This window comes from Cucurbita maxima, unplaced genomic scaffold (genome assembly GCF_002738345.1).
Source record: "Cucurbita maxima cultivar Rimu unplaced genomic scaffold, Cmax_1.0 Cma_Scf00002, whole genome shotgun sequence".
Lineage (NCBI taxonomy): Eukaryota > Viridiplantae > Streptophyta > Magnoliopsida > Cucurbitales > Cucurbitaceae > Cucurbita > Cucurbita maxima.
The window spans coordinates 1,833,282-1,857,925 of NW_019272018.1; the positions used below are offsets into that span (position 1 = coordinate 1,833,282).

At 37.2% G+C, this 24,644-nt stretch overlaps 3 protein-coding genes across 3 annotated transcripts; 2 read left to right on the top strand and 1 right to left on the bottom strand.

The window, feature by feature from the left end:
- The first annotated feature begins 205 nt into the window (after positions 1 to 205).
- LOC111496806 (protein EXORDIUM-like 2) lies at positions 206 to 1,156 on the top strand. The gene has a single exon (XM_023147328.1). It carries the CDS (start codon positions 206 to 208, stop codon positions 1,154 to 1,156), a length of 951 nt encoding a protein of 316 aa, XP_023003096.1.
- A 5,610-nt stretch (positions 1,157 to 6,766) lies between these two features.
- Positions 6,767 to 17,259, bottom strand: LOC111495373 (protein EXORDIUM-like 1). The gene is made up of 2 exons (XM_023145382.1): positions 17,196 to 17,259; positions 6,767 to 7,447 (listed from the first exon to the last, which is right to left on the bottom strand). Exons 1-2 carry the CDS (start codon positions 17,250 to 17,252, stop codon positions 6,872 to 6,874), a joined length of 633 nt encoding a protein of 210 aa, XP_023001150.1. The 5' UTR covers positions 17,253 to 17,259; the 3' UTR covers positions 6,767 to 6,871.
- LOC111495347 (cysteine synthase-like) lies at positions 17,144 to 21,191 on the top strand. Its single transcript, XM_023145341.1, has 11 exons — positions 17,144 to 17,351; positions 17,668 to 17,727; positions 17,831 to 17,940; positions 18,098 to 18,155; positions 18,820 to 19,083; positions 19,158 to 19,295; positions 19,477 to 19,528; positions 19,743 to 19,822; positions 20,630 to 20,689; positions 20,771 to 20,851; positions 20,946 to 21,191. The coding sequence occupies exons 2-11, from the start codon at positions 17,689 to 17,691 to the stop codon at positions 21,033 to 21,035; spliced, it is 972 nt and encodes a 323-aa protein (XP_023001109.1). The 5' UTR covers positions 17,144 to 17,351; positions 17,668 to 17,688; the 3' UTR covers positions 21,036 to 21,191.
- The last annotated feature ends 3,453 nt before the right edge of the window (positions 21,192 to 24,644 follow it).

The following is a 24,644-nucleotide window of genomic DNA, read 5'->3' on the forward strand; positions in this document are numbered from 1 at the left end:
GAAATTGATGCCGAAGAGGAAGCAAATAAGAAACGAATCCGATTATGATGGGGCATCCAACAGCCCCAATCCAACATGGGTATGGGTATGGGTATGAGCATGGGTATATAAAGGCCAGCAGGGGGAAGGGGAAAGACTGGCAAGGAAGATCAACACAACCGAATGCTATAGCTCCACAACACAAAAAATAAGAATTCAAGACATTATGGCGTTGTGTTGTGGTGGGCATAGCCATATTGTAAGTGCATTCTTTGGGGTAGTGGCCATCTCCCTTCTCCTTCTACTGCCCGTCCCTCAGGCTCAGGCTCATGCGGCTGATCCCAACGCCATAACAAAAGCCAACCCATTGGTTAACCATGGCGGCCAAATGATGAAGGGAAATATTAACCTTGCGCTCGTGTTCTACGGTCAGTTCGGGCGCATACAGAAGAACACACTCAGGTCTTTCCTGGGGTCCTTGAACACCAATGGCCGAGTCGGGGTCGGGGGTGCCCCACAGGTGTCCTCCTGGTGGCGCATGCTCAGCTCTTATAACCCCACCGCTGGGAATATTAATGTGAAGGTGGTCAAACAATACGCGGATCCCCAGTACTCTCTTGGAAAAATTATGACCAAGGATTTCATCAAGATTCACGTGCAGAAAGCTGTGGGTGAGTTCCCTGGTGCGGTCACCGTTATCGTTGCGGCTAGGGACGTGACCGTGGACGGGCTGTGCATGGGGAAGTGTGCAGAGCATGGAGTTATTGACGGGGCGCCGTACGTGATCATTGGGAACCCTATGACCGAGTGCCCAGGAGCATGTGCATGGCCTTTCTACAAGGCTGACTACGGCCCAGGCGGCGCTGTTCTGAAGCCACCCAGCGGGGACATCGCGACCGACGCCATGGTGATATCACTGGCCTCGGGGATGGCCTCGGTGGTAACCAACCCCTTCAGCACTGGGTTCTTCCAGCTGGGGCAGAAGGCGAGCGTGATTGAAGCCTCCACCGCGTGCCCTGGGATGTTCGGCAGTGGAGCCGCCCCTGGGTACACTGGGAAGGTGTTAGTTGACCCCCTGAACGGAGGCGCTTACAATGTGGTTGGGTTAAGGGGCAAGAAGTTCCTTCTTCCTGCTCTTTGGAACCCCAAGACGGCGTCGTGCTGGACAGTCATGTGAACCCCCTCATTCACTCCCTCCATCCATCCCCCACACATTAAATTCCCATTCTTTTTTCCGTCCTCTTAACAAATCCTCAAATAAAAACTATTCATTTCTTTGTTTTATTTCTCTTTCACGTTTATGCATTTCTCTCAACTTCATTCAACTCAGTACAAAACGTGTGGAATGCTGATCTGTAGGAATCAAATTTTTTATAACAATCAAAAATAAGCCATAACCCTAACTAGCATCACGCCTAGCTTGACGGTCTCTACAAGGGTACACTCTAGACCTAACTCAACGCTACTTATCAATCATAAAATAATCATTCAATGCGAGTTTATATACATTTAACTACGCATGCAGTCACACAAGTTCATCAGGGCAATAACATTCATTAACATCATAAGCACCAATACAATCCATCAACATCCAGAGCGATAGCATGATCAAATATAGAACATTCTAATTAAGCATAACATTCTAAATAAGCATAAAAGAGTTTAAATTTCTCTAGTATGTATGCAATACCAAGCAAATCTTACCATTTTTCTTCCTAATTCTGTGTGGCTACTTACCGATTTGCGATTTACTGCCTTCTCAAGCTTGATTTATAGGCATAGAGGAGTCAAAAAATTATGAATTCTTTCTACAAACAAAAGTTGGGGCATCCCCCACCTCTCTACAAACAAGAGTTGGTGTAACGACTCGAAATTTTTTACTTAATTTAAGGTCGCTATATACGTACTGTTAAGAATATTTAGTAATAAATTATAGTTTACCATATATTATATTTAATTTTTTATTATAAGGTATATAAGGCAAATATCTAATATTTGTCTTATTACCATAGATATCTTTCCATTTATTGTTATTTCCATTTATTATAATTTCCATATCCTTGTAATTTATTTGATTATAAATAAGATAACTTCACATGGTGTGGTGGATTAATCAAACATTCACTACCATAAATATTGAATGCGGAAGACTTCATTTAAATTCCATACCATAAACATTGAATGCAGAAGAATACTTCAACAATCGCACTTTTGATGGCAGCGGACTTGCAATTGTGTGGCACTCCCTTTCCGACAAGTGAGCTAAGCCAATCTATTTTTTCGCCTACAGCCAAGCGACGTAGCCTTTGGCCTAAGAAGAAGTTTTAGAAAACTAGGGGAGAGAGAACGAGCCTTTGACGTAAGAAGAAGCCAGAGCCTTTGGCCTAAGAAGAAGTTTTAGAAAGAGGGGAAAGAGAGCGAGCCTTTGGCCTAAGAAGAAGTTTTAGAAAGAGGGGAGAGAGATTTTTGAAAGACTTCGTTTAAATTCCGCGACGTATGCTTGTTCTTACGTCGCCTACGGCCAAGCGACGTATGCTTGAGCCTCTAGCTTAAGAAGAAGTTTTAGAAAACGTATGCTCGAGCCTCTAACCTAAGAGAAGTTTTAGAAAACGAGGGGAGAGTTAAATTCCATACATATGGCCAAGTGACTTATGCTCAAGCCTCTAGCCTAAGAAGAAGGTTCTGAAAAACGAGGAGAGTATGACTAAGTGACTTATACTCAAGCCTCTGGCCTAAGAAGGTTTTAGAAAACGAGGGGAGAGAGATTTTTGAATGCTCGAGCCTTTGACCTAAGAAAAGGCTTATCCACTATTTGGGTAGCAAGTGAGCGACAATGTCAGTGGTACGACATCAAGACGCTTATCCACTATTTTCCCGACACGTGTCCACCCCTGGTCATAACATGTCTCTCCTCTCCTGGATCGTCGAGTGTTCGTTGCTGATTGCCTAAAACCAATATTAATTTCAGATTCTGGTCAAAATAGCATTTCAAACCATTTATTTTGACTCCTATATCCTCCAATCCATAAACTCAATCCCTTCCCGGAATTTCAAGACCTTAAAGTCCACCTATTTAGAAATATTTTCCTTCATTTTTTCCTTCACATTCATAGACCTAACTTGGAAGTTTGAAAGAATTTAAGTTTCTTACAAGATTTGAGTGTTTCTCGGTTTCTATTTCTGATACAATTTCTGTAGCATCCGGGATAGGACTTGCTGACGTCATACTCGCACTCCCTTGTAGCATTTGCTCCCTTGTTCCCTTGTAGCATACGGGATAGGACTTCCCACAATGGCATCTTGATACCACCTAAAAAAGTAAAAAAAAAAAATTCTAAGAAATCAAAAAAATTGAAAAATTGGATTTATGTCCCGTGGATCACACCTACCAAGAAAAAGTATTTTGTTTTTGTTCGACCTGTAATCATATATGAACTAGCCGGGTATAAATTTAGTAACACTTTTCCCAGAGGATCTATTGCAAAGGGATAATCTGGAGCTTAGAGTTATCAATTATATCCTTTATGGAAATGGAAAACCAATTCGGGGAATTTCAGGCACAAGCATTCAAGTGGATCACACCTACCAAGAAAAAGTTGTGCACAAGCATTAAGTGAATCACCCCTACCAAGAAAAAGTATTTTGTTTTATAAATTTAGTAACATTTTTCCCATCGGATCTATTGTAAGAAAGGGATAATCGGGAGCTAGTTATCAATTATATCCTTTATGGAAATGAAAAACCAATTCGGAGAATTTTTGGCACAAGCATTCAAATAGTTCGGACTTGTTTATTGTTGAATTGGGACCAAAACAAAAAAAAGCTTCTATCAAAGAAGCCCGCGCTTCCTTTGTTTAAGTACAAATGGTCTGGTTCGAAATTTTCTACGAATAGACTTAGTGATAGGATTTTCCACGCTTCCCTTGTAGCATCCTCACGATCCCTTGTTGCATCGCTATCCTGATGGTTGGGATCTCCTTATTTCGCATTGGGGCCTCTGACTCTAGAGATAGAGATATAGTAATATGGAGAAGACTAAATTTGGGCCTCTGACTCTAGAGATAAAGATATAGTAATATGGAGAAGACTAAATTGTTTCAAGCACGGACAGTGTTTCAAAGATCCTCTCAAAACGAGAGAGCTTCATGCTCAATAACATGGGTGGCAATCGCTTGACATCTAAGGGCCTCGTACGATAGATCCTCTCAAAATGGGAGAGTTTCATGCTCAATAACACATATAACATTGATGGATACCGTGTATTTTTTCAACATGGATACCAGCGTGTATTTTTGCAACATGGATATATGGGAAAATATTGTGCAAGCGGCGAGAGTGGGTGGCCTATATGCCAGAGCCCCAATCCTCAAGGATCTCGAAGGGACCTATGAATCTGGCGCTTAGCTTACCCTTTTTTCACAATAAAGTATGCTTTGGTTTGGAGCAATACATTATTAGGTGACCTCTTAGATATTTTCCTAAAGATGCATATGAGTGAGACAAAACATGTCGGAAGGACTAGGATATTCACCTCTTAGATATTTTCATCTTCGTAATGCACCAAAGACATCATATGCTTTGTTTGAGACAATTAGAGCAAATTTATATCCACACTTTTGAAAAGATACTTGTTTCATATAAAGATATGGACAATGTTATCTATGCAAATACAGTAGCTTACACTTGAGCAATAATTGCAAGTACTCACTGTAGAGCTAACGGTTTTAGTCCAAGATCCTCCCAAGTAGGTCAAATCATCGATATAATTTTCTTAATCTAAGACAAACTGAGAGGTTCACCCTTGTCCGAGAGTGGAGAATAAAATAGACAAGTTACAAACTCAAAACAACCATATCGAGCACACATTAGGTTCTAATTTTGCCAGCAATATTATTTATTCAATTGTTGTGACAATTATAGCTTATTTCTAATTTTATCAACTAAATCAAAATCTAAAGCAATTACATATATCTTATCAAAGATCTATTAAGGTAGTTAAATTGCTAACTTGCATAGAATAAGCCAAGCATAGTTTGTCCTTATTTTATTACTTTTTGGAGAAAATGCTATTAAAGAAAACCAATATAATTTACTCGATTTGTTTTCAAGATCTGTGGTTAGTTTTTATTTATGGTTATTTGTAAAACTATAAAAGTAAGTTTAGTATTCAATAATATCATCACTTCATACTTCAATTGTTTATGTTTCTGGCTTAGTTATTCTTCTGTCAAAACCTAATACATTGGACTGACGTCCACTCACGTGGTCGGAAAAGCTATAGAGGAAAAGGATGGCTCATGATATCATGGTGTACATAATATTATAGAATACGCATCCGTATTCATCGCAAAGAGGAAGTATCCTGATGCACGTGACACACAAATTACATGAGATCCCCGTAGTTTTAAATCATGACATATACGTATGATGCAGGTCTATCATCATTCTTTAATAAACATAACTTTCATGAACAACGTATGTGGCTTGACAATATTTCATAAACCTAAAGTAAACATGCTAACATAGTGCGCATGACATATCATATTGAAGTATCCTGCATCATACAACGTGAGTCACCACAAGATAAATAACATAATACAAACGTCGCATGGTATAACACATAACATAACATAGCTTTCATGATAGAATAACATAACATTATACGAATCAAAGAGTCACAAAGTACAACAAGTAGAGGGTCCATAGAGCACGCATGGTTCATATTTCATATAATTCATTCAACCAAAGTTAATACCTAGTTGATGTTCATAAAACTGGAAAAACAAAAATAGTTATGTCTCTAACTTGATGAGAAGAATGTTTATTGTGTGAGTTCGTCAGGGTGATGTTTTCCACACATTTTTGCTTAGTGCCACAATAATGTATGACTCGTTGTTCATTAACTTCGAATGATTCCGCATCTCTTGTTCAACTCGATTTCCCCCTATGAAATTATTACTTTGATTGTGAATGGATTTGATCATTTTGTAAAGACCTATGTCCAAGCTTCGACACTTGTTTATCTCTCCCCTATGCGATAAGGCCATATTACTTATTTTTCACATCTAAAAGTGAAACTATCTCTACATACCCGAGTTTTTCAACATATTTTGTTCTTATTCACATACATCCCAAAAACATTTTCAGTAAGTCACCCAACATAAAATTGCTTCAAACGAAGCACACTTAATTTTGGAATTTCTTTGATTGAGTCACAAAAAAGGAAATTGTACTAGCTTGTTGGTATGGATAGTAACTTTTAATTCATTTACACATTTCTTAGTCTCATATTATTTTCTGTTTCCTACCCACACAAGCCCATATCCTTGTTTTTCGATCAATCTCTAATTCTAATCTTCCTCCCAATAAGATATTTTGGTGCCTTTATAGACCAAAATTTCGTTATGGACTAATTTTGAATCCACATTGTTCACAAATATTCATTTTGGATTTAAAATATTACAATTTACGCACTGAATATCACTTCTGCCCAGATCCTCACTAGTTCCATCTAGATCATTAGAACTTTCGGTATCACTTCTGCCCAGATTCACCGCTAGCAGATATTGTTCTTTGGGCTTTTCTTTTTGGGCTTCCCCTAGCTTTAAAAGGCGTCCCATAGTCTTCATTCAAAGCTGTTGTGAGGATGATATCTGATTTGATTTAGGAATGTAGGTATTTATTTTTGATTGTTATAAAAATTTTGATTCCTACAGATCAGCATTCCACACGTTTTGTACTGAGTTGAATGAAGTTGAGAGAAATGCATAAACGTGAAAGAGAAATAAAACAAAGAAATGAATAGTTTTTATTTGAGGATTTGTTAAGAGGACGGAAAAAAGAATGGGAATTTAATGTGTGGGGGATGGATGGAGGGAGTGAATGAGGGGGTTCACATGACTGTCCAGCACGACGCCGTCTTGGGGTTCCAAAGAGCAGGAAGAAGGAACTTCTTGCCCCTTAACCCAACCACATTGTAAGCGCCTCCGTTCAGGGGGTCAACTAACACCTTCCCAGTGTACCCAGGGGCGGCTCCACTGCCGAACATCCCAGGGCACGCGGTGGAGGCTTCAATCACGCTCGCCTTCTGCCCCAGCTGGAAGAACCCAGTGCTGAAGGGGTTGGTTACCACCGAGGCCATCCCCGAGGCCAGTGATATCACCATGGCGTCGGTCGCGATGTCCCCGCTGGGTGGCTTCAGAACAGCGCCGCCTGGGCCGTAGTCAGCCTTGTAGAAAGGCCATGCACATGCTCCTGGGCACTCGGTCATAGGGTTCCCAATGATCACGTACGGCGACCCGTCAATAACTCCATGCTCTGCACACTTCCCCATGCACAGCCCGTCCACGGTCACGTCCCTAGCCGCAACAATAACGGTGACCGCACCAGGGAACTCACCCACAGCTTTCTGCACGTGAATCTTGATGAAATCCTTGGTCATAATTTTTCCAAGAGAGTACTGGGGATCCGCGTATTGTTTGACCACCTTCACATTAATATTCCCAGCGGTGGGGTTATAAGAGCTGAGCATGCGCCACCAGGAGGATACCTGTGGGGCACCCCCGACCCCGACTCGGCCATTGGTGTTCAAGGACCCCAGGAAAGACCTGAGTGTGTTCTTCTGTATGCGCCCGAACTGACCGTAGAACACGAGCGCAAGGTTAATATTTCCCTTCATCATTTGGCCGCCATGGTTAACCAATGGGTTGGCTTTTGTTATGGCGTTGGGATCAGCCGCATGAGCCTGAGCCTGAGGGACGGGCAGTAGAAGGAGAAGGGAGATGGCCACTACCCCAAAGAATGCACTTACAATATGGCTATGCCCACCACAACACAACGCCATAATGTCTTGAATTCTTATTTTTTGTGTTGTGGAGCTATAGCATTCGGTTGTGTTGATCTTCCTTGCCAGTCTTTCCCCTTCCCCCTGCTGGCCTTTATATACCCATGCTCATACCCATACCCATACCCATGTTGGATTGGGGCTGTTGGATGCCCCATCATAATCGGATTCGTTTCTTATTTGCTTCCTCTTCGGCATCAATTTCTTTGTATCTTTCTCACCCTATCTTCACCTTTTCTATTATTAGCCTCATGGCCTCCTCTCCACCTATTTTGGGTTATATTTTTTGTATAATGTTGTTGGAAGATTTTTGTGAGAAGACGAACCACACGTTTTATAAATCCGTTGAGTTATTGATCTAAACCATGTACGCTATTGATAGCTTCAAGAATGGAAAGAATTTCAACAATCTAATCATGTTCGAATCTATGACCCATGACCCACGACCCACGAACGCCCACATAGACTCCAAGTGGATTCGTATATGTACCTCATAGACCTGACATTCGACTAGTGTATACTCACACTATCGGAAAAACCGCAGAGAGAAAGAATTAGGCATAATGTCATAGTAAACATAATATTGTATTGTAGTGTACGCATTTGTACTCATGGTACGGAGTAATTATTCTAATGCATGTGACACACAAAATACATGAGATTCTCATAGCTTTAAATCATGGCATAGTGTATGATAGGGTCATACCTCCGTTCTTTCATAAACCTAACTTTCATGAACAACATATGTAGCTTGACAGTATTTCATAAGCCTAAAGGGAGCATAACATAGTGTGCCTGACATATGAGATTGAGGTATCATGCATCATACAACAGGAGAGTCACTGCAGGATAACATGACATAATATAAACATCCCGTGGTATCACACATAACATAACATAGTTTTCACCATAGAATAACTTAACATCATACACATCAAACAACCATAAAATACGACATGAGGAGAGGTCATAGAGCACATGTTGTTCATGCTTTGTATAATTTATTCAACCAAATCAATAGTAAAGCCACTTATAGTTGGCCTAACCAAAGTCACTAAATTTTTTGAGTTGATATTTTTTTAATTCTATGGGTCACCGTCTAGTTGGTTCGAAATCCTACAAAATTAACACAAGCATGTAAGTAAAATGATATGCCAAAAACTTATGAAAACTCAAAAACAAAAATAGTTATTTCTCTAACTTGATGAAATGAGTGTTTATTTTGTGAGTTCGTCACGGTGTTCCTTTCCACATATTTTTGTTTAGTGCTACAATAATATTTAACTCGTTGTTCATTAACTTTAAATGATTCCCCACCTCTTGTTCAACTTGATTTCACCATCTGAATCGTACCCTAGTAACGGTTGTTATAAGCAAACTTCACGAGGGGCAGGTTCTTATCCCAACGGCGGAGTCCATACGCAAGTCTGGAGCATGTTGTTCAATACTTGATTGAACCTCTATATTTGTCCATCTGTCTGAGGGTGGAAGGTTTATTGAAACAAAGTTGTGTACCTTCTTCCAAAAAATGAGAGGTAAATCTAGCTCGTAATCTGCAAACTATTTCATGGACATACAACGGAGCCCATCGATCTAATTGAAATGTGCTCTTACCTAAAATGAAGTGAGCTTTTTTGGTGAGTCTATCATCAACCATTCAAATCACATCAAAACCTCACCTTGTCTTAGGTAAACCTAAGATGAAATCCAAACTCACTTCCTCCCACTAGGTATGTTTAAGGGTTGCAACAATCCAACAAGGCGTTGTCCCGGGGCTTTCATCTGCTGACGGTTAGACAACGTACCACAATATCCGCGACGTCTCTTTTCAATTCTGGCCACCAGTCACTACAAGAAATAATGGATACAATAGCTTACGAAAAATGCTATCGTAGACTTTTTATAGCGTTTTTTTATTAGCTATAATTGATGCTATAATAGAATTGAAATTATAGCTTATATATGTTGCTATGAAAATATTTTATAGCGTTTTATTAAAGCTATAATATATTTAATATAGCTAAAATATTGTGTTATCTATAGTTTATAATAACATTTTTTTAATGTTATAATATAGTATTTATAGCTTTAGTCTCAGTTGTTTATTCATTTATAATCATTATAATTATTGTAATAACTTTTTAATATCATTTATTTTTTCAACTAAGACAACATATTAACAATAATTTAATATGGGAAAGTAGATAGGAGCACAATAGAGATAAAGTCCTTTTGGAAAAACATGATCTAATCTGAAGAACCGAAAAGAAAATCTATATATTGTCTCATGACATTCAAAAACTAGGCAGCGTATTCAGTAAATCAAAGTTACACCCAAGAGTATAGTAGAAGCAGAAGGCATGGTAATAGAAGAAAATAAATAACTAAGTCGGCTAGAATACATGTTTTCACTTGAATAAGTAGAGGCTGGTTTTCTGTGTCATGGAAGTGTTGGTAAGGTACATGTTTTCACCTGGATAAATAGAAAGTTAAAAACTAACAACGCTATTATCTTAAAAGAGTAGAAAACAAATTGATATAGCTATTATCTTTATCAAATGTCTACAAGGGTACTAAAGTAGTTAAATTGTATACTTTGTCCTTATTTTATTACTTTTGGAGATATAATAGTCTTATTTACCTCACCTATTTGATTCATACATAACATAAACACATGTTAAGTAGTTAACTCTAGTAAACAGGATACATAGCTACCTTGTATAAACGAGTAACTGCACTTCAGGTCCTGATACATTTTTGTACAACCAAGGTAGAACGTGTAGGACATGTCGTGTTCTTCGAACATAATCTCCTTAAGAAATTTTCTCATCCCTACGTACACAAAGACATCCTTGCCACAATAGCATGCCCTCTGCCAGAATTAAGAATCCCTCAACTCTCTCGGTCTCTTTCACAATCTTTGAAGAGCTACGTATCTGTAGACTGTGCATTAATAATGATGCCTTTATGAAGTGTGGACTGTACTGTCAACTGAGTAGTTATGTGGTAATGTTCTTGACGACTATATCAATCCTAGCATATCCATCCCATCCTCCGGATTGCTCTCATTGGGGTATCACACTCTACGACTAGCTCTCTATGAAATTTCTCTTTATGAATTTTGAGAACATATCCACGTGGTATCTGTAATAACCCAAATAATAACAATAATAATGGAAATAAATAAACAAATAAAATTAATTATAAAAATATATATAGTCAAAATAATAATAATAATAATAATAAAATAAATAACTAAAAAAAGATTACTTAAAAATAAAAAAATAAAAAAAGGTAAAATTTACCCACCTCTCCCCACTAACCTCTCATCTCAACTGCAACCTCTTTCCTCAGCTACATAATATCACCAAAAATAAACAAAAATTCTAGTTAATTAGATCTCATATCCAATTAATTAGATTTTTGTTAGCGTTATAAGTTATAGGAAATAAGGTTAGAATCAATAAAATTCTAGTTGGTAGATCCATAAATATGTAAGATCATAGACAAATAATCTATTAAAATAGTCATTCGTTTACAGAATCAAAATAATTACAAGGTGGGAAGAAGGGAAAATTGAGGAAAGATTTGGTGAAAAGAATTTAAATATATAATCAGAAAGATCTGAGGACAAGAAACTCATTAAATTTTATCTCATAACAATATATTCCCAAAAACAGTAATAATAGAAAATAAGATATTTAGTGAAAATAGCATTACATATTTAGATTAGAGATAATGTTATAGAGTTCAAACTTGAAACTGATGTCATTGGCTCACATAGACTGACTCGAATTTCAAAGGATGGAATCAAACATTCATTAAAGATACATTCGTGACAACGACTTAAGCTAGTCAGGTAAGTGACCTTACTATCAGCATGGTTATATTTGATGTTGACACGTGCTTGTGGTTCTGCACGTGTCATATATACTGATATGTATGAATTATCTGTGAATCGGTATGCTTATATTATGTTTATGTTATGTTATAATATGTGGATTGTATGATAATAATATGGTACAATGTGTTCAAGGATATGTTTGAGATAGGATACGAGAAGGATGCACAAAACGGAATGTAACGATAGGAGTAAGATACGTTCATGAAACGTTAAGGTTAGGTTATATACCGGAGTGCTATGGATAGGGGAGGTTGATGAAAGAATATGGTTATGATAGGGGTAGAAAGCGATAGGTTTGTGATAGGTTGATAGAATGACAACGTTAGGATACGTTCCTGTGATTATATGACTAAAGTACATTCACGTAACGATGTAACTGTGATAAGTATAAGAACGTTAAGGCTATGATAAGTTAAGAGAACAATATGACCACAAAGTGTTACGATATGACATGTTTATGATACGATATATTGTGATGTGATATTGTTGTTTTTAGATTTGTTTTGTGTGATCATTGATGTAATTGTTATATGAATTGCACGTTATGAAACGACATGTTAAAAGCATGGAGCGTTATGTTATGTTTTCTAAATTGAATGTATACGGCATGTTATGAATGACATGATATCACGATAAATGAAATGAAATGTAACCTCGTTAGGATTATGTATGATACATAGACTGAAAATGAGAAATGACATGTTAAGCATGAAAGATGATAGCGGGATTATATTCATTAATGATAAAAGTAGAAATGTTGGGGACCTCATGCATTATGTGTGCTCATTCATTTAGGGGGATTCCCCTATTCCATCACGAGGGTATGGACGCGTACATCCAATGGCAGGACAACGATCGTTATGTTTTGCATAGCACTGTCGTGATGGTTACTAGTTATAATGGGTGTCTGGCCTAGGGAGCGTCCCAGTGTGTGCTTGCCCGACAAGTAAGGTGGCCCAGTAGTGTGCGAATTGACTGGTGAGCCCATACCCTCAAGCATGGGCTATGTGTAGAGTATATGGTACACTTCCAAATTACCCATTAGGACAATACCGTAGGAAAATAGATTGAAAGAATAGGTCTCATCATTGCATTTGCATGTTATTGCATTTAACCCCCTATAGTGGGGTCACTCATTGAGTATTTCTTTAAATATTCAAGTCATATGGTACTACATTTTTTAGGTTAAGGCCAGACATTCTTGTACTGCTGATGACGACATCGAACTCGGGACCATGGCACATGCATAGGATAGTGGTATTTATTTTCTTAGACTTAGGCTAGAATATGATGTTTTTAACTTAAATGCTTATTTATTTTATTTAGTCTTTTGTTGTGTCGTTTTAAAGATGTTTTCGAAGCACGAAAGTCCATAGCTGTGTTTTAAGATAAATGTTATGTTTTATGAAATTTAAATGAAATCTTTCGCATTCAATATTTATGGTACATATATAGCAGCGACCTTAACATAATAGAAAATTTCGAGTAGTTAAAGTATCTTTATTGCATAAAAGTTACTATTATTATAATTATTATTTAATCAATTTGGATTAAAATTAACATTGAATGAATTATTTTTAAACTTATTAAAATTCAATAAATTAAAAATAGACATTTGAAAGTATAAATATTGAAATAGAATATACCGGTTATCTTTATAGATGATTTTTTTCTTCTTTATTTTTTTTTTTTCATTTTTTTAATCTTCATTCGATTCTTGTCTCCATAATTTTACAGGATGTCAAGAAACTAATCTTATTTCAAATTGAAAAATGGCCTTAAAAAAGCAAGAGAACTGGAGAACAATGGTTGATGCAACTAAAGGAATTGAATGAGTTTCGAACACATGTAGGAGAATGACAAGATATACAAAGAATTAACTGTGATTGTGACACTTGAATAAGATCAAACGAACATCAATTCAAGAAATTTTGTAACTTTTTCTTAGACAGAATTAGGCGGGTGGTTTCACTATTGATTTGGTTGAATGAATTATATGAAACATTAACGACGCGTTCTCTATGGCCCCTCTCTGTATCGTCCTTCGTAACTATTTGACGCGTACAATGTTATGTTATTCTATGATGAAATTTATGTGATGGTACGGGTGATACAATTAGAGTTTGTATTATGTCCATGTATCTTGTTATTACAGTAGGGTAATATTACAAACCATAAAAATGATACCAAAAAAGTTAAAAAAAAAAAAAAAGTGTGGAGAGGAGGCCATGATGAGGCTAATAATAGAAAAGGTGAAGATAGGGTGGGAAAGAAACAAAGAAATTGATGCCGAAGAGGAAGCAAATAACAAACAAATCCGATTATGATGGGGCATCCAACAGCCCCAATCCAACATGGGTATGGGTATGGGTATATAAAGGCCAGCAGGGGAAAGGGGAAGGGGAAAGACGGGAAGGAAGATTAACACAACCGAATGCCATAGTTCCACAACACAGAAATAAGAAGACATTATGGCGTTGTGTTGTGGTGGGCGTAGCCATATTGTAAGTGGATTCTTTGGCGTGGTATCCATCTCCCTTCTCCTTCTACTGCCCGTCCCTCAGGCTCAGGCTCATGCGGCTGATCCCAACGCCATAACAAAAGCCAACCCATTGGTTAACCATGGCGGCCAAATGCTGAAAGGAAATATTGACCTTGCGCTCCTGTTCTACGGTCAGTTTGGGCGCATACAGAAGAGCACCCTCAGGTCTTTCTTGGGGTCCTTGAACATCAATGGCCCAGTCGAGGTCGGGGGTGCCCCACAGGTATCCTCCTGGTGGCGCATGCTCAGTTCTTATCTCCCCACGGATGAGCATATTAATGTGAAGGTGGTCAAACAATACGTAGATCCCCATTGCTCTCTTGGAAAAATTATGACCAAGGATTTCATCAAGATTCACGTGCAGAAAGTTGTGGGTGAGTTCCCTGGTGCGGTCACCGTTATTGTTGCGGCTAGGGACGTGACCGTGGACGGGCTGTGCATGGGGAAGTGTGCAGAGCATGGAGTTATTGACGGGGCGCCCTACGTGATCATTGGGAACCCTATGACCGAGTGCCCAGGAGCATGTGCATGGCCTTTCCACAAGGCTGACTACGGCCCAGCTGGCGCTGTTCTGAAGCCACCAAGCGGGGACATCGGGACCGACGCTATGGTGATATCACTGGCCACGGGGTTGGCGTCGGTGGTAACCAACCCGTTCAGCAGTGGGTTCTTCCAGCTGGGGCAGAAGGCGAGCGTGATTGAAGCCTCCACCGCGTGCCCTGGGATGTTCGGCAGTGGAGCCGCCCCTGGGTACACTGGGAAGGTGTTAGTTGACCCCCAGAACGGAGGCGCTTACAATGTGGTTGGGTTAAAGGGGAAGAGGTTCCTTCTTCCTGCTCTCTGGAACCCCAAGACGGCGTCGTGCTGGACTGTCATTTGAACCCCCTCATTCACTCCACATTAAATTCCTATTCATTTCCACATTAAATTCCCATTCCCTTTTCGTTTCTTTGAAAGTTATGCATTTATGATTGCCCACAAATAGTTATAATTATCTAGTTAGGGTGAGACTAAGTTGTGGGGGAAAATGTTGCCTCATCAAATAAATGAATTTAGTGGCAAATTTTGATCTTGTGAATAATTGAAATATTTTTAAATTTTGATGTTTAAATCTTTGTGCATCTTGCGTCTTACTATCGATATCTCCAGATAATGGTTACCCATTTCTATTTGAATTAAGTGTTTGTAGCATGAGCCACTGTAGAGATCAGCTTCAATTTATTAAGAATTCAAATATTGTAATTGAACTATACCACAAAATCTACTTTATGAAAAAATATCAACTGGGTCCTAATTTATTATTATAATTTTGTAAAAAAAGTAGGGATGAGACAAGATAAGGTAGGGAATTAGGGTGGGTCGGTAGGGAAGTAGGGTGGATCGAGGATGGAGAATACAGTCTTTGGCCCTAATGAAAACATCTCTGAGTCATCGATCTCCACGAGCCCAATGAGGTAAATGAATATCTCTTTCCCCTCTTCGGATCATTTGGTTGAATTCTTATCTATATAAATTTTTATCACCAATGCTCTTAAATTAATTTGGAGTTATATGGTATTCCAAAGATCCGATAGACCTTCATCCAATGTAAATAAGGATGAAGTATTGGATCCTTATTTACATTGGCTGAGGATTATGGGTGTCTTATTATTATTCTTTTATTTTCACACACGAAGAATCTTAATAAATTGTCCCCTTACCCACTCATATGTAACAGTCAAATGGTGAATTTTGCAGTATCAAGCCATTCTTGTGGTACAAGTCTTTCAATCAAACTTTGATCTTATTCGTTTAGAACAAGGTGTTAATGAGTGGGTCAAGGTTGAGATCTAAAATTTTTAGAAATGGTTACACAAAGATGTCAACAACCGAATATCAAACGAGTTGCCTTACCCACTCAACCACATTAATATTTGGAAAATATTATTTTTAATTTAATAAAATATAGAAGGGTCACATGTTGCCTTACCCACTCAACCATCCATATTTGAAAAATATTATTTTTAATTTAATAAAATATATAAGAGGCAAAGGATCAATTAGAGGAGATCATAAATAAATCTCGGTCACAAACGTCTTTCGAGATAAATGTAATTGAGATCTCGAATTAAGACGTTTCCCTCAGAAATCGGAGCATCAATTTTGCACTTTCAAGCTATTCTTGTGGTAGAATTGCATCCGAGATCCGAGCCATTCAATCAAGCTTTGATCTAAGTTCAATTGTGAAGTGACTCAACTTAGAACAAGGTTTACAAATTTTGCTTCTACATCTTCTTTGATCGTGGGAGGTAATCTAATTCAATTCAAGGTTTCTTACTTCAAGAAAACTTGAATGGTTGGCTGAAGATTAACGGTGCCTTATTATAATCCTTTTATTTTCACACACGAATAATCTTAGAGACATGAAGAGAAGAAATATTTATCAATCTATTACCAAATCTATGTTTGAAAGGTCAGATTGAGATCCAAAAAAATGGTTCCAATTTCTCGATCTACAATCAAATCCACGTGGATTGTCCATTAATTAGCTAACCACATTTTTTTTATTCTTTAAAATAAAAAATATTTATAAACGTTTTTTATCATTTTTCTTTTTCCTTTAAATTTGGCTAAATTTAAAATTCTCCCGATGACTCTAAAAACTTTCAATAATAGCCTCAAACTTTTAAAAATTAGATTAAAACTAAAAATATTTTTACTTTCAAAAAGTATTTTAAAAAAATTAAATAGATATTTTTAAATTTTTTTTAAATAATTAGAGAATATTAATAAAAATATAAAACTTCAGATATATATTTAATAATTTCTAGAAATTTAGGAATATTTTTATTAATTTAGTATTTAAATTTTTCAACGTATAGAACAGCCAGCGGCTGAATGTATGGAGACTTTATTAAGATAGAGAATCAGTAGCAAAGGATTCTATCGTTGCCCTTTCGACTGTGTCCACTCTTTCTCCATGGAGCCCAGGAATTTGGAATCATGAGCCTCCATTAATAAGCTTTTTGAAGGTTCCGAGAGCTGAGTTCTTGTGGCCTTTTGTTGTTTTTTCCGATACTCTTGAAGCCAATTCTGAATCACAGGTTTGTTTCTTTTAGCTGTTCTTGAAACACTTTTCTTCCGCTTTTATCTGCCTCAGATTCGCTTTTCTTTTTGTTGAATCAGCCAATTTTCGGTACTGAGCTGTTTCCTTTTGCTTCCAGTATTGTACCATTGAATAGTTTTTTTCACTCTCTAATTCTAGTGATTATTTTGTTGTATTCATACTAATTTGCAATGCTTTCTTGATCCGATCATGAATTTGTTCCTTAAATCTTTAGGGTTTTATCTAAAATTAAATAGCCATTGCTTCTGCCCTGTCTACACTTTTTAATTCTTCGTTTGTAATTGTTGTGAAAGATTTGAAGCACAAACTAAAGCATGGAAGAGAAGAGTGGAATCAAGAAAGATATCACTGAAGTAATTCTCTCTTACTATGAATCTTTGAATATTTTTGAACTTGTTTGCATGTTCTTGATGTTCTTGAACTTTGCTCACTTTGATAGCATTCTTTCATTTGCAGTTAATTGGTAATACTCCTATGGTATATCTAAATAAAATGGCTGATGGTTGTTTTGCTCGTATCGCTGCTAAGTTAGAGACGATGGAGCCGTGTTCTAGCGTTAAAGACAGGTTGAGAATCTTTCTTTGTTATATAAGTCGATGGCCTGTATGATAACGTTTGTGGAGCCGTGTTCTAACGTTTCTAGGACCTAGTACTAATGTAATTTTCCGATGTTTGTTACGAGGGATTTTTGCGATGTTTAAATGTACAAGTTTTTCGATGTAGGATTGCGCATAGTATGATTCAAGATGCTGAGGATAAAGGCCTGATTACACCAGGGAAGGTACTATAAAATGCTTCATTTCTTTCTGTACCATTAAAATTTAGGCCACCACTTTGTATCGTTACGTATCACGGTTAAACTCAAGGTTTTAAAACGCATCTACTAGAGAGAGGTTTCCATACCTTTATAAGGAATGTTTCATTTCCCTCTCTCCAACCGATGTGGGATCTCACAATCCACTCCCGTTGTAGGCTCAACATCCTTGATGGCACACTGCTCGATGTCTGGCTCTAATATCATTTGTAACACTAGCAGATATTGTCCGCTTTGACCCGTTATGTATCGTCATCAGCCTCACCATTTGTAATAGCCCAAGCCCAAAATCGTGAGTCTGACAACGATACGTAACGGGTCAAAGTGGACAATATCGGCTAGTGGTGGGCTTGGGCTATTACAAATAGTATCAGAGCTAGTCACTGGACAGTGCGAGACACTAGTCGGAGTAGGGCTAGACCCTCTCCATAATAGATGCGTTTTAAGACCGTGAAGCTAACAGCGATATGTAACGGATCAAAGTTGACAATATCTACTAGCGGTGGGCTTGAGCAGTTACATTGTTTGTGCTCGGTGACTATAATGCCTTGTAAAACAATTGCTAAACTTAAAGTCATGCATTTGATTCGTTACGTAATCTGTCTTATATATTCTTTTTGGTGGAAAAAAGACTGTCCTCGTCGAGATAACGAGCGGTAACACAGGCATTGCATTGGCAGGCATCGCAGCTGTGAAGGGCTATAGGCTTATTATAGTTATGCCAGCTTCGTATAGTCTTGAAAGACGAATTCTGCTTCTAGCTTTTGGAGCTGAGTTGCACATCACAGACCCTGCACTGGGGCTTGAAGGCCTTCTAAAGAAGGTTGGGGAGATAATGGAAGCCACTCCCAACAGCTATTTTCTGAAGCAATTTGATAATCCAGCAAACCCAAAGGTATGATTTGTTTTGATTTGTGATCCCAAAAAGATATATAACTGAGTCAATTTGCATCCATTTCTGTTATTTAGATTCATTATGAAACCACTGGGCCAGAGATATGGAAAGATTCAGGAGGAAAAGTCGATGTGTTGGTCGTGGGGATTGGAACCGGAGGAACAATAACTGGCACAGGGAATTTTCTTAAGGAACAGAATCCAGACATTAAGGTTCGTTTCTTAGTTTGCTGCTCTAAAACCCAACACTGTCAAGTTGTTTGGTAACGTTTTCGTTTCTTATTTCTTGCTTCTTAGTAAAAACTAAGCATAAAATAAGAAATAAGAACGTCACCAAACGACCAAATGGGCTGTTATTATTCAGGAGATCGATCAACCTTTATATACAATGTAGGTTTATGCAGTGGAACCAGCAGAGAGTGCAGTGCTAAGTGGGGAACAACCTGGTGAGCTCCCATTCTGAAGCAAATTTTATTATTTTAGAATAATTTACAAAATTGAACATAAATATCACAGCGCTCGTATGGAAATCGAGCAGCTTAAAAATATATACCATTTAAATCAAGTAGCGCCTAAAGATCATACGAAAACACTTTCTCATGATGATTAAATGATTTTAGCCAAAGTTTGTATGCTAACATTTTCTCATGGTGATTACAGGCAAGCATCTAATTCAAGGCATTGGGGCTGGCTTCATCCCAGCTATTCTTGATCTCAAAGTCTTTGATGAAGTCTTTAAGGTGCACCTTGAACTTATTTGTCCAAAGAAATTCTTTTGATCGGTTCTCTGTTTTGCAATATTGTTTTAGATATGATCTAAACAAAAATTATATGATCATGTTAGCACACAATATGACTCAAAAGTTTGCTTAAGAGACGAGGTCTTTTTGCCCCTTTTAAGATTTCTTGCAACGTTTCCATGTACAATTATGACTCAAAAGTTAGCTTAAGAGACAAGGCCTTTAACCCTTTTTGAGTTCAACAATATGGGTGAAAATTTGAACCTTTTACCAACAATGCCTTAACTAGTTGAGCTATGCTCAAGAGTTGGGCAAGTGATTGAAACTTTCCCTTTAATTTTTAAATAAACAACGAAGTCTTTATACCTTTTAAGCCAGACATTGGAAGGTGTGCCAGTGAGGACACTAAGTCCTGAAAGGCGATGTACCAGTGAGGATGCTGGCCCCAAAGGGGATGGATTGTGAGATCTCATATCGGTTGAAGAGGGAAACAAAACATTACTTATAAGGGTGTCGAAACATCTCCCTAATAGACTCGTTTTAAAAACCTTGAGGGAAAGCCCAAAAAAGACAATATCTGTTAACAGTGGGCTTGAGTTGTTAAACTTTGAATGTAGAATAAACCAACGCTCTTCTCGTCTTCCCCATTATACATTTATGCTTGCAATTAGTCATGTAGACGAGTTCCGACCTCTCAAATTTCCTAAATGGCTTTGTTTTCCTACTTTCTCTTCTAATATAGCATTTACAAGTTGGCAGGAATGTCCTTATTTTTTGAGGTAGTAATGCAAATTTGGGTGTGTTCAGGTGACAAGTGAGGAAGCCATTGAAACTGCAAGGCTTCTTGCACTAAAAGAAGGCCTCCTAGTATGTTACTTTATCTATGAGACACTTATTTGATGTATTTTTGTGAAAATATAGATATTTCTTTTCTCTTTTCTGTTGTAGGTGGGGATTTCATCTGGTGCAGCAGCAGCTGCTGCAATAAAGGTTGCAAAGAGACCAGAAAATGAAGGAAAACTCGTTGTTGTAAGCCATATTTTACTTTCATTTCCAAATCAAACATCAAACATCAAGTCTTTGCAACAAAATTTACATCTTTTATTCTGTGATCCATTTGTAGGTCATCTTCCCGAGCTTCGGTGAGCGATATCTCTCGACGACGCTTTTTGATTCCATCAGGCATCAAGCAGAAAACATGACTTATCTATGAATGGAATGATTTGGAATTTTTTCATGTACTTTTATGTAATCAAATACTACCAATATGGGTTGCCGCAAGTGTCAAAATTAGTGCAACTTATTTTAGATGGAATTAATCAACTGGTTAACCCATTCACCCTTTTAGGAGGAATAGTTTATTGCAGTAGTGTTTTTGTTGGAACTATTTATATGATTTATTTTTGTTTAAATAGGAGTCCTTGGCTTAGTAAAACACAAGCCACAATAGTTCATTATTTCAGTTGTCGCTGAATTACCTTCGTTGAGTAATAATAATTTTGTATTTATTCACACCTTTGAGCGTGAGATATTGTGATAGTTGGTATCAGAACCAAGTTGATATGGTTGAAATTATTACTTAACGAGATGAATGGTGGAAGTGCTTCTTTGAGTTAGCTATGGAAAAGCTGGTTGGCAATAACTATAGTTATTGGAAGTTATGCATGGAAGCTTATCTACAAGGGCAAGATTTGTGGGATTTAATTGAAGGTGATGACTGGAAGCTTATCTACACGGGCAAGATTTGTGGGATTTAATTGAAGGTGATGACACAGAAATTTCAACCGATACTCCACAGAATGCAAAATTACGTCAATAATGGAAGATCAAATGTGGAAAAGCCTTATTTACCTTGCGAACTTTGATTAGAAAGGAGTATATTGATCATGTTCGTGATTTAAAGTCACCAAAGCAAGTATGGGATACACTTCAAAAATTGTTCACTAATAAAAATACCGCTCGACTGCAATTTCTAGAGAATGAACTAGGTATGGTAACTTAAAGTAATTTTTCTGTTGAAGAATATTTTTTTAAAGTGAAAAATGTGTGTTCTGAAATTTCAGAATTAGATGCTGAGGAACCAGTGAGGCTCGATTACGGCGTTATCTTATTCATGGATTACAGAAAGAGTTTATGCCCTTTGTTTCCTCAACACAAGGGTGGGCAAATTAGCCTATAGTAATTGAACTGGAAAATCTTCTTTCAAATCAAGAATCCTTGATTAAGCAAATGACTAATAGTAACGAGTTTTCCCGAAAGTCAGTAGATGTGTTGTATGGCAAAGATCAAAGAAGACAAAATTTTCATTCAAAGCCTTCATCAAGTAATGCGAATCAATTCAGAAGTGAGCAGTCGTCAAAGAAGCCATTTAAAGCTTGCTACAAGTGTGGAAGACCTGGACATTTTAAACGAGATTGTCAGGTGAAAGTGGTGTGTCATGGTTGTGGAAAGCTAGGCCATATTAAGTCGAATTGTCGAGTCAAAATCCAGGAATCAGAAGAAAATGTTGTACATGAAAGTAAGAGTTCTTCAGATTCAATTTGGGAATACTGCTTAACCACTGAGGTTTTTGATCAGCCAACAAACGTGACTTCAGCCGTATATCAAGATGATATCTCTACATGTGATCAAAATTCTAACTCCACTACTTACGCTTCTGAATTTGATTCTCTCCAAATTTCGCCTCTGCACTATTTTTTTTTACTTTGATGTCAATTCTGCTGCCCCTGGTGACCCTTCTGTTTATTTTACGGCCTTGGATTTGGGATTCGATGAAAATGATGATTTCGAGCTAACCTTTGGCGATCTTGACGGTTCTTTCCTTTCCTATGAGGCTGACGATTTCCTCATCTCCGAAGATTTGGATCAAACTACCAATTCATTGGACTTGCAGGCCGACCGAGAAGCTTCTGGGGGCGCTGCTGAAAGTGAGAATCTAGACCAAATTCATAAAGGCAGTGTTGTGGTAGAGACTGAGTTATTGGATAAGAGCATGGATGTGGCTAAAGAGAGAGAAGCTTGTAAGGATGATGCTGGTTTATCAAAAAGTCGGGATGTATTGATTGATTTGGGGAATTGTACTAAGGATGAACGTGATGTTGTGGCTGACGAAGATGACAAATTGGAAGACAGTTTGGTTGGTGAAAGAGAACAAGGTAATGGGATGGATGACAAGAACTCGTTAGAACCCTCAGTTCAGTTGGATGATGAGTGCAAGGAAAGCAAGGGCCTCGATCAAGAAGTGAAGACCAGAAATTTTGATGTATCAGATAAAGAGGTAAGTCGATGCTAACCGTATGACACAGTTTGGTAATGAAGCTTCAAAAAGACGATATGATAGGTTTATACCCACAAAGTCTAATCGAGATCAAGCAAAATCGATAGGTCGAGGCAGAGAGCCAAAATAAAAGCCCTCGATTTAATGTCGAAATTGAATGACTGAATTTAGAAGCTTTGATGGACAAATTGATCCTCCCTTCACATATGAAATAATGAGTGGAAGTCTCCTCAATCGAATGGAATAGTTACTACTCACTCATAAATAGAGAGGTTCATTTAACTCCCGAAATTTTTTTAATTTAAATCGAGAGGAAGAATATATTGTAATATTAAAATTTGAATTATTAGAAACATTCTTTTGTAAAATAATATTATAATATTTAAATGAATTTATTAGAAACATTCTTTAGAAAAAATTATTTATAACCAATTTGTTCATGCTCGACTAAGAGTAATCCAAATAGAGGCATTTACTTACGGTCACCTTAAGCCGCCTTAAGTACAATCATAAATACAACTAATGATATGTTTTGTTGACTCATCTTCCTGTTTGTACTAACTCATCTGACGTTTTAAATTTTCAACCGAATTATTACAATAGATAACGTTTGAACAACTTAGAGTCACAATATGAGTAGTAGTATATATAAACTCAGTTTTCTATTCCTTCTCTTAAAATTGAGATCGAGGTTAACCAGAGCAATGACGGTGATACACTAATAAAGGAGGGTACATATATGAATTGAGACCACATCAATATAAACATGACCCGTATTGATTCTCGGAATAATCTAGTGACTTTGATTCTCTCACTATTTTTTGCCTTTTACTTTTTTTTTTTTTTTTCTCCCTAAAGTTTCTTAATTTTTTTTTCCATAGTTGTTAAGGGTCAATATTTAATACTTTTTTTTCAACCTACCTAAAAAATCCCATAATCCAATATTCCACCGTACCCAATTACATTTTTCGACCTCAGCGGTGAGATCACTTACCTGAGATCACTTACCGATTATTTTTATAAATTCAACCTATCTGTAACATTTTTTTACGTAAAGGTAGGGACTCATGCACGGTCATAAAATCCATACTGATAGTTAGTTTTTCCACATTTAAACGGTAGATTTGAAGTTAAGGTAATACAAAAGCATGTTTTGAATGAGTAGCGATTTTATTTTAAAATTAAAAGATTAAATAATAAATTTAGTGTTGTAATATAATATTTGAAATTTAGTTGGATAAATCCATATACATAAAATATTGCTAAATAAGTCCAAAAAAAAGCATAAAATAAAATTCTTATTCCATACCAAATAAGTCTTAAAGAATAAATTTGAGTAAATATAAAAAATGGTTATGAGACCCTACAAAGCATTTCCGAATAGGCTCAAAGTGGATAAGCATTCACAAAGCTTCCACACACCCTTTTTCAAAAATTTCCTTTTTAATTGATTATTCATTTTCTCTATGTTTAATATATATATATATATATATATATATATTCTTATCGAATGAAAAATATTTTCCAAAGTTTTTTTAGATACAT

Coding starts and splice junctions, on each gene's coding strand:
- LOC111496806 (XM_023147328.1), top strand. CDS start 206: ATGGCGTTGTGTTGTGGTGGGCATAGCCATATTGTAAGTGCATTCTTT.
- LOC111495373 (XM_023145382.1), bottom strand. CDS start 17,252: ATGATTCCAAATTCCTGGGCTCCATGGAGAAAGAGTGGACACAGTCGA. Junction 7,448..17,195: donor GACACAGTCGAAAGGGCAAC/GATAGAATCCTT, acceptor AAACAATACGCG/GATCCCCAGTACTCTCTTGG.
- LOC111495347 (XM_023145341.1), top strand. CDS start 17,689: ATGGAAGAGAAGAGTGGAATCAAGAAAGATATCACTGAA. Junction 17,728..17,830: donor TCAAGAAAGATATCACTGAA/GTAATTCTCTCT, acceptor TTTCATTTGCAG/TTAATTGGTAATACTCCTAT. Junction 19,823..20,629: donor TCTTTGATGAAGTCTTTAAG/GTGCACCTTGAA, acceptor GGGTGTGTTCAG/GTGACAAGTGAGGAAGCCAT.